At 58.2% G+C, this 10212-nt stretch overlaps 1 protein-coding gene across 1 annotated transcript; it reads left to right on the top strand.

The window, feature by feature from the left end:
- The first annotated feature begins 1154 nt into the window (after nt 1-1154).
- LOC122153991 (circumsporozoite protein-like) lies at nt 1155-2756 on the top strand. The gene has a single exon (XM_042798892.1). The coding sequence runs from the start codon at nt 1155-1157 to the stop codon at nt 2754-2756; it is 1602 nt and encodes a 533-aa protein (XP_042654826.1).
- Nucleotides 2757-10212: the final 7456 nt, after the last annotated feature.

Here is a 10212-nt window from a genome sequence, read left to right as displayed (position 1 = left end):
CCTCCAAACACTCTCCCTCTTGTTCGCTTTGGCCGGGGAAGCGGCGGAGCAGCAGGTATTTCCTGCCATCGGCTGCCATCCCTGCCTGGCCACCCCCCTTCCCCCCAACGTCCTTGGGACCCCCAAGGGACCTGACACCCCTCGGGGACAAAGCAGGGACCCGCAGAGGTTGCTGTCCCTCGGCAAGCAGGTGGCCCTGCTCCAAAGGGGCACCAGCAGCTCGATGCACCCCTCCCCGCTGTGCACATCCTGCTGGAAAAGATTTCCCTTCTGCGGTTCCAAGTCCCAGCTAAAATGAGGCTAAAAAACGTGCAAAACGCTGTTTTCGCTTCTTTTCCTTTGTGCGTTTCACAGTGTGTTCTGCAAACAGGGCACTTCCTCATAGTTTTGCTTTGGCTCTCACGTTCGGGAATAAGAGAGGCTTTTATTTTAATGGGAAAACAGGATTATAAATTAGCAGCTGGGCTGCGAGAGCCTGGAATCTTCCTGTTAAAATACCTACACGCGTTGCCATGGCCAAAGGCTGGGGACACAAGCAAGAAGGGGTCCTGGGTGCCACCCCTCTTGGTGCAAAGTGGGTGCTGGCAGCCGGTGGCACCTCTGAGGTGCAAGCAGTTAACCAGCTGCAACCGCTGACCAGCCGGGGATTATACCAGATACCTGGTGGAGAGGAAAATCCCAAGCAAGCATTAGGCAGCAGCGCTGGCTGCAGCCAATTTTCCTCGCTTAATATGTTTCCTGCACTCGTCCCACTCCCTGACCTCAGCTCCTCCTTGGAGCACGTTCAGCCCCAGACGCACCACTGAGCAACAGCCAAGGCCAGCGGGACCGCTGCCATTTTGTCCCTCCCCTCGGCTCGGGGGCCGCGGCTGCTGCAGACCCCCGCTTCCCCCCCGGGGCTCCCCAAGGAGGGGCAGGGTTAGGCGGGCAGCGCCCGCGGGGGGTCAGCGCCCTGGGGTACAGCAGCGCCGGGGTTGCCGTGAGGTGCTGGGAGAGCAGGGGGGCCAGACGTGCCACCTCCGTCGTTTGCAAAGGATGCGTGTTCCAGATGCAGATCCAGATGAGGATCTGAATCCGGCTCTCCAAATGCAAATGCAGATGTGGGTCCAAACCCTGATCAAAATCCAGACCCAGATCCATGTGCAGACTCACATATGGATCCAAACCCCGATCAAAATCCAGACCCAGATCCAAGTGCAGACCCACATGTGGATCCAAACCCCGATCTAAATCCAAATCCATATCCAAATGCAAATCCAGATGTGGGCCCAAACTCTGATCAAAATCCAGACCCAGATCCATGTGCAGACTCACATATGGATCCAAACCCTGATCAAAATCCAGACCCAGATCCATGTGCAGACTCACATATGGATCCAAACCCCGATCAAAATCCAGACCCAGATCCAAGTGCAGACCCACATGTGGATCCAAACCCCGATCTAAATCCAAATCCATATCCAAATGCAAATCCAGATGTGGGCCCAAACCCTGATCAAAATCCAGACCCAGATCCATGTGCAGACTCACATATGGATCCAAACCCTGATCAAAATCCAGACCCAGATCCAAGTGCAGACCCACATGTGGATCCAAACCCCGATCTAAATCCAAATCCATATCCAAATGCAAATCCAGATGTGGGCCCAAACCCTGATCAAAATCCAGACCCAGATCCATGTGCAGACTCACATATGGATCCAAAGCCCGATCAAAATCCAGACCCAGATCCAAGTGCAGACCCACATGTGGATCCAAACCCCGATCTAAATCCAAATCCATATCCAAATGCAAATCCAGATGTGGGCCCAAACCCCGATCAAAATCCAGACCCAGATCCATGTGCAGACTCACATATGGATCCAAACCCCGATCAAAATCCAGACCCAGATCCAAGTGCAGACCCACATGTGGATCCAAACCCCGATCTAAATCCAAATCCATATCCAAATGCAAATCCAGATGTGGGTCCAAACCCTGATCAAAATCCAGACCCAGATCCAAGTGCAGACCCACATGTGGATCCAAACCCTGACCTAAATCCAGACCCAGATCCAAGTGCAGACCCACATGTGGATCCAAACCCTGACCTAAATCCAGACCCAGATCCAAGTGCAGACCCACATGTGGATCCAAACCCCGATCTAAATCCAAATCCATATCCAAATGCAAATCCAGATGTGGGTCCAAACCCTGATCAAAATCCAGACCCAGATCCAAGTGCAGACCCACATGTGGATCCAAACCCCGATCTAAATCCAAATCCATATCCAAATGCAAATCCAGATGTGGATCCAAACCCTGACCTAAATCCAGACCCAGATCCAAGTGCAGACCCACATGTGGATCCAAACCCTGATCAAAATCCAGACCCAGATCCAAGTGCAGACCCACATGTGGATCCAAACCCTGATCTAAATCCAGACCCAAATCCGAGTGCAGACCCACATGTGGATCCAAACCCTGATCTAAATCCAGACCCAAATCCGAGTGCAGACCCACATGTGGATCCAAACCCTGATCTAAATCCAGACCCAGATCCAAGTGCAGACCCACATGTGGATCCAAACCCTGATCAAAATCCAGACCCAGATCCATGTGCACTCACATATGGATCCAAACCCCGACCTAAATCCAGACCCAGATCCAAGTGCAGACCCACCTGTGGCCCAGCCCTGATCCAAATGCGGATCCAAATCCAGACACCTTCCCGAATCCAAACCCGGACACAGACCCGGCTCCAAATCCGGATCTAAGCCCCGACCCGGGATCCGGTGCGCGGCCCCCGCTGCCCACTAGCTCCCGCCACCCGCCGCCGCCGCCCAGCGCTCAGTAACCGTTACCCGCCGCAGGGTCCCGGTGGCCGGTGTGCCGCAGCCCAGCGCTTGGCGTGGGGTGTCGTCGTCCCCCCTTTCCCCCCCCCCCCCCCCCCCCCCCCCCGCCCCCCCCGCCGCCGCCGCCGCCGCTCCGTCCGGCGATGCCCGCTGCTCCCGCCGCCCGCCCCGTTCCCGCCGGTGCCCGGCGCGGCCGCCAGGTGTCGCCGCCGTCGCGGGCAGGGCGGCGGGCGCGCGTGCACTTCCGACGGCGCTCGGTCATGCCCCCGACTTTCCTCCCCTCCCTCCGTCCCTCCCGGCGCCGCGCGGGGCTCCCGCCCGCTGACACCGCCGAGGCGGCTTCGCACGGCGCGGCGGAGAGCGGCGCGGCCGCCCGGGGATGGCCGCCGGGGCCGCCCCCGCCCAGCGCCGCCGCTGAGACGCAGCGGGGCACGGCCCGCCAGGTAAGAAGGTTCCGGTGACCCGGAGAGAGACCGGGGGGGGGGCGGGAAGGGTGTGTGTGTCCGGTTTTGCCCCGCCGAGGTGGGCCCCGGGAGGCGGGCGGCGCGGTTGTGTGTGTGTGTGACAGCCGTTTTCTGGCCGCGGGGGTGGCGGAGCGGGGCGGGGGCCGCAGTCCCGTGTGTCGCCCCCCCCCCCCCCCCCCGTGTCCTGCTGCTGTTGCGGAAGGGGGTTGGGGAGGGGGGGAAGGGAGTTAAGGGGGTTTGGGGAGGGGTTGGGGGGCCCTGCCCGCCGCCCCGCGTTACCACCCCGTTTGCTTCGCGTTGCAACGGCGGCTGCAGCCGCAGCTCCCGCCGGGCCCGCTGCGTTCCGGCTGCCGCTGGAGCGGCGGTGGCACCGCGTCTCCGCCGCGCCGCCGGCATCTTCCCGTTCCTTCCCCTTCCCTTTCTTTCCCCTTCCCTTTCCTTCCTCTTCCCCTTCCCTTTCCCGCTCCCTTTCCCCTTTCCCTTTCCCCTCTTCCTTTCCCTTTCCCCTTTCCCTTTCCCTTTCCCTTTCCCCTCTTCCTTTCCCTTTCCCCTTTCCCCTTCCCCTTCCCGCTGCATTCCACTCGCGCTCCCATTGCACCGCACTCCCATTTGCAACCTCAGCCCGTTCCGGTCCCGTCGTCGTCGTCCCCCCCCCCCCTCCCCGCCCCCATCTCCCCCCCCCCCCGCCTCCTTGACCCCCCCTCAACCCCCAAGCGCGAGCCTGGCCCCTAGCTCGGTGACGTCACGGGGAGGGGGGGGGGGGGGCCAGCCAGGGGCTCCCCGGCCCCACGGGTGGGCGCAGCCCGCGGGTGGCCGCGGTGCTCCCGGTTGGCAGCGTGGGGATGCGCAGGGGGGATTTGGTGCATCTGAAGCCCCCCTGGAGGAAGGCGGGTAGGGACTCCCCCCCGCCCCCTGCCCCCTCAAGGCCGAGCCCTTCTCCTGCAGCTGCTTTTAAGCTGCTAAATTCCAGCTAAAATTGCCGTGTGCGTGTCCCGTTCCCGCCACCCCCTGGAAACGTGCAGCTGGAGCTGAGCACGGTGCTGCTCGCTCCACGGGGGGTTCCCAATGGAGATGCTGACCGGCCTCGTCCCCCCGCCCAGGGCTCGGCATCCCCAGGGCTCTCGGGCCGGTGGCGGAGCGTCGCGGCTGACGTCGCAGACCTGCCGGAGGTTTTCACTGACGTCAGAGCGGGGAGCTGCTGGGGGGTGTGCGTTGGTTCCCCGCCACCTTTGATGGAACGCGATGCTGTCCCTTAGATGTGAGCAAATTTGGCTTAGCAAAAGCTCTTTGTGGCCGCTGGTTCCTGCCTGTTCTCCCCATGGCTGCGAGTGGTTCCCCGGGCTGATTGCCCTCAGGTGACCTCCCAAAGTGATGTTTTGGAGGAACAAAAACAACAGTGGGGGTTTTGCGTGGGAGAGTGCTGCTAGGGCCCCGTGCGAGCGGAGGGAAGGCATCTCTGCTGGTGCCAGCACTTTCCGATGGCTCTCCCAGCTCAGCTCCAGCTGCCCCAGCTATGGGCATCACCGAGGCCTCCTCGATCATCCAGAAATGGTTTTCTGTTGGGTGCCAGGAGTTTTCAGAGCACTTCTACCCCGTAGCCACCTTCCTCAGGGTGGCAGTTTGTGTACCCCAGGTGGGCGAGCAGCACCGTGGTGGCTCTGGGGATGTGGGTGCTGCCACCCATGAGTCGGTGGGAGAAGGTGGAGGGACCCGCGGAGGTTGGCTGTGCATGGTGGCCCAGCATTGAGACCACATCTGGTGTCTGTCACTGGCTGATGAAAATGGACCTTGAGCTGCTGGGGGGATGGAGTGGGGAAGGATGGGAAGGAGCCAAGTGAGATGGAGAAAAAGACACGTTCCCCCTGAGTGCTCTTCCCTGCCCATTCCCTGTGGGATCGAGGTGTGCCTTAAGGCATGGGTGGGGGGGTTCAGCGTGGGTCTGTGTATGGGGCACCTGCACCCTGAGCAGCAGCTCTGCAGCCGGGAGCTGTGCGAAATTCAAGGCAGGAAGTGAGAAATAGAAAACAAACAAACAAAACCCCAAATAAAAATACCACAACCGGTAGAAACTGCTGGGGAGATTTAGGGAAGCGGCACGGCTGTGCCGTGGAGCCCAGAAGCAGCCTGCATCCTCATCTGATGAGGAGCTGCCCGTGTTGGGGACCGCAGACCCACCTCTTCTCTCCCGGCTCTGTCTCCTCTGCAAGCCCCAGGGAACAATTGCATACAGAGTGCTTCGTTTCAGAGCCGCCACAGTCATTTCAGAGACCTTTTAGGCAGGAAAAGTGCTCTGTAGCGTGTAATTTGAAGGCTCTGCTCTGAACCTTCACTGTCGCTCTGCTAAATGATCCTCTGCTCTTCCAAACCTTTGCTGCCTGGAAACCAGCGGCAGTGACCTGGTTCCTGGCCTCGCTTGGTCCCTGGCCTCCCTTCAGCCCCGTGCTAAGGTGAGGGGAGTCACGAGTTGCAAGGAGCAGCCCAGGGTGTTTCTCTGTCTTGCACGGGGCCTCTCAGACGTCACAGTCCTGTGAGATTTCAGCTAGTCTTAATCATCTCTCGCCTCTGCCTGAGCTCACTAAGGATTTTCCAGCCCGGAGGGTCGAGTCTTGTGAGGGCTCTGTAGGAAAATCTAGAGACCCCGACTGATTTCCACCTGAAATGAGGGAGCTGCAGAATTCTTTTCCGTAGCGTCCCTCAGTCTTGGCAGATCACGGCGGGCAAGGACGGTTTGTTCTGCCATCAGAGGAAACAGCACAACTTTGGTTTAACTGATGGAGCCGCGCCGCAGCCTGGCTGGGGGCACGGCGAGCCGAGCCCGGAGGTGACAGGCCATCAGTTAGCCAGGGGACGTGATATCATCCGGGGGGGTTTCCTCACCCTTGTCTTTCCTCTCCTGCCCATCCCAGCGCAAGTTGCCCTAAAACTTTTGTCGGTTGGAGGCACACCTGCAGGAACAGAGCGAGCTGCGGCTTTCCTCTCGCCGTGGGCACTGCCTGCCCTGCCAGATGCAGGCAGGGCTTTGAGCTCCCGGCAGCCGGCGTGTGCAGGCAGCTTCACGGTGGGACGCAGGCAAAGGGAGAAGGAGAAACATTGGCACCTGAAGGGTTTGGCTGTCACCGTCTCGGCCTCTTCTCAGCTGGTCCGGTGCGGTGCTGGGGCACAGGGCTGTAGCGCCGGGCTGGTGCGGCGGAGGCACGCCGGCTGGCACCGCGCAGGCACGCACACGTCTCCTCTTGCCTCGCACGGCGTCGCTCTGCTTTGGATTTGCTCCTGATTTCCGCCGAGGTAGGGAGAGTCCTGGTGACGGCGGATTTGTGCACGTCACCGAATCAGACACGCAGCCAGGGCAGTAGGAAACCGTCCTGAGTCCATCCTAGCGGGCCGGATCGGCTATGCCAGGCGGATACCTGGGTCTAACCCGCTCTTAAAAGCTGCCAGACCTCACCCTGTCCCCAGGCGATCACTGCCACTCACTAATGACAGGCTTCCAGCAATGCGACTTTGCTTCCGCTCACATCCTATCCCCTGCAGCAGGGCACGAGGCAGAGGAAAGGCAGTTTCCCTTTCCCTTCCTCACCTCTCGGAGGGATGCTCTGCAGCGACAGCCCTTCCGAAGTCCGGGCAGGATGCATCCCAGCTGGGGTGGAGGGAGCAGCATCGTCTTGTCCCACCACCTGCCTGAAAACACACTCAAAATCCACCTGCCCGCCACTCGGCACCACGCGGGTTTGGGATTTTCTCCAGGAGGGCTCCTACAGCTGCTTGGGGCAGCGAGGCTTTCCCCCCCGGGCCCGGTGCGGAGGAGGAGGAGGAAGAAGAAGGAGGCAGACGCAGGCGCTGAGGAGCCGGCGTCACGGCCGAGCGCAAAGAGCCGGTTCGGAGCAGCGGTCGCCGCCGGCGCCCGGCCGGCAAAAACTACACGTCCCAGCAAGCTGAGGGCCAGCGCCAGCCGTGGAAGGTGGCGAGAGGCTTCCTCGGGCTGGAGGTCAGCCCCGGTCCCCGGCGGGAGTGTGGGCACTGCTGCCGCTTTGCTGCGGGAAGGCGGCCGCTTGGTTTTTGCTTGGGTTGCACCGGCCTAGTTTTGAGAGCTGGAAGATGCTCAAAGATGGGCTTTCCGAGTTGCTTTTTTTGGTTTTGTTTTGTTTTAAATGACAGCATTTCCCCTTTAAATTTACATCTCTAGCTGGGGAACACAGAGCCTGGTGAGAGAGGGAGTGTGAGACTTTTATAAAAAGAACGAGTCGGGTTTTATTATCCCTTTGAGACGAGCAGGGAAAATCTATACTGAAGGCATGAAATAGCAATAAAAATGGACTTTTTGCCAAAGCAAAATTAATTGAGTGAATCTCAGTCCTCAAGCCTGAGCTCTGAGAGGCTTCTAAGTTGGATATGAACCACGTTGCCCCCTTCCAGGCTCTCATCCCCCGAGGAGGGGAGGCAAAACCTCCCACCGGTCCTCAGCGCCGAAGAACGAAGCGCGATGTGATCAGCGCACAGGAGTTGTGCTTGGGACACAGGCGTCCCCACCGCTTGTGAGGCTGGGGTGGCCTCGGGCCCTGGTCCCCAGAGCCAGGGCCTTCTCCGGGTCCGCTGGCTCGGGGACCTGCTCCGATGGTGTGAATAAGATGCTAACGATCGCTCGGTGGTTGCCGCTCCGGGGTTTCTGCTCTGCACCATCACCATCAGTCACGGCGTCCCACCTGGATTGAGGATTTGGGGGAGTCTGACAAGAGAAAGGAAGAAGGCTGGACACAGGCTCTTTGAGCCTGCTCTGGAAGCCAGGAGAGGAACCTGCTGTCTTATCCTGGCCTGGGCTTGTTCTTATTAACCGTTTTCCTCCCTCATCTCTGCTTCCTGCGCCTGCCCCATGCTGGGGTCTGGTTCTCCGAGGGGCTTTCTGGGCAAAATCTTCACAGAGAAGGAAATCACACCCCTCCCCTGGGTTTTGCTCATCTGGACGTGCGGTGGCACCAGCTCCGCTCTCCCCTTTTTAGTGGGGGAGAATGGCAGGAGGAGTAGCCGGACAGAGCGGCAAGGGGAAAGACGGATTCTTTTCATCAGATGGTGCAAAAAGGAAGAAGCTGCATAAACCTCCTGAGTCCACCAGAGAGACAGAGATTAAATAGCGAGAGGGCTGAGAGGCAGCTCCAGGCAGGAGAAGGAAGGAGAAAAAAGGAAAATGGGGGTGGAAATAGGATTGGAGAGTGGAACTGGGGAGAGGAGTGTTGGTTTGAACAGGAATCTCCTCCCACTTGATGTCTCCCCTCCAATTCGGAAGGCCTAGATTCAGTGCCATAAAAATATAGCCCTTTTCAATCCCTTATCTTGCAGGAGCAGAAACAATTGGCCTGCAAAGAAGGAGAAAACAATCTGTTTGACTGACAAACAAAAACACATTTCTGTACAAAAGGAGGAGGAGGAAGAGGCAGCTGTCTGGCTGCTGCTTCGGCTTTTTTCCTTTCCCCTCCCTCTCCTGTCCCCTCGCTGATGGTGTTGGAGCGGAGCTGCTACCCTTGCCAGCAAAACACCCGCCGTTCTGACTGGCTGAGTTCAATGTCAGGCTCCTGCAGCAAATGTCATTGTCCGCCCTGCTGTCACCAGCCACGGTGAAGAGGCGTGAGCCCTGCCGTGATGCCCTCCTGAGGACAGTGTGGGGAAAGGTGTTACCCTGAGCATCAGTGGGGCAGAGCCCGGCTGCTGGGAGACGCACCCATTGGGTGCCAGAGACAGAAACAGATGCTCAAGAGAGAGGGACTAAGGCCAGCGGCTGAGTTGGGGATAGAGGGGATAGAGCAGATCCCTCGTCAGGGGACCTTGGGGAAGTTCAGCCGGGTTGTGGGCGATACGCTGATATCACAGCACGTGGGCAGCATCGTTGGAGCACCCGGAGTGCTGCAACTGGAGATACTGCCGGAGCCTCGGCCACCTCCAGAGTCAGCTCTGTGCCTCGGTTTCCCTGCCTGCAAAGTCAGCAAGACAACATGTAAATGCTGGAGAGCTGGGGCATATAAGTGCCCTGTGCGCCTTAAGCTGTTATCCCAACAAATCGTTATCGCTAAAAAAATCATTATGGCAACCACCATATTAGCCAAATTGGTGCTGGGGGGAATCTGTCGGACAGGCAGGAGCAGAGCCCATGGGATCTCGGCAGTTCTCCATCTCTCCAGAACAAACTCCTCACTCAGAGGCTTTTTTTAAAAGAAAGAGCAACCGATGTTCCCCATGCGATTCCCTGACCAGGAGCGGCAGCAGTTTCTGCCTGGAACAGCCTTCCGAGGGGACTCTGCTCTACGGGGACACGTGAATCAAACACCCACGCTCCAACACCAGGCAAATGCAATACCCAGCACCTGCCGGAACCTGGAAAAGCAGGAGGCTGGAGCAGGGTGATCTCTGCAGGGGCTGGTTACTGCTGCCACAGGGGGAATCTACGGTAAATAAAGGGGCACAGGAAGAAAACCCTGAAGCCATCAGGACAGCCTTAATTGCTTTTGTTCCAGTTGCTGGTGACCTAGTAGTATCCACTGGGAAGATGATCCTGCACTGGTGGATGGTTCACTTTTTCCCTTTTTTTTAAGGAGTTTTTTCACCTTGCAGTCAAATAGCACAATAACATGTAAGAAATCACAGATTCCAGGTGAGTTAATAACAAATAATGACTCTCAGTTCCTGAGTGGTTCTCTCGATGCCTCAGTCCAGGTGTATAACAGCCAGGCTTTCCTGTGCATACTCAGACAGGCTTGTTGAAATGCTGATACAAATTGGTAGAAACATCCTGAATTCAAGTGAATTCAAGAGATCCAGCCTCTGCCTTCTTAGAGTACCACAACAGAAGCCTTGGGGAATATTTGACCTGAAACATTAGAAGAATTTGATTTATTTTTTTTTAAATCCCTGCACCTAAAATGCAGAAT

The sequence above is a fragment of the Tyto alba genome, unplaced genomic scaffold (genome assembly GCF_018691265.1).
Source record: "Tyto alba isolate M040663 unplaced genomic scaffold, T.alba_DEE_v4.0 Super-Scaffold_28, whole genome shotgun sequence".
Lineage (NCBI taxonomy): Eukaryota > Metazoa > Chordata > Aves > Strigiformes > Tytonidae > Tyto > Tyto alba.
This window is presented reverse-complemented; position numbering and strand designations above follow the sequence as displayed.

Excerpts from the sequence above, each read along its gene's own strand:
- LOC122153991 (XM_042798892.1), top strand. The coding sequence starts at position 1,155 with ATGGATCCAAACCCCGATCAAAATCCAGACCCAGATCCAAGTGCAGAC.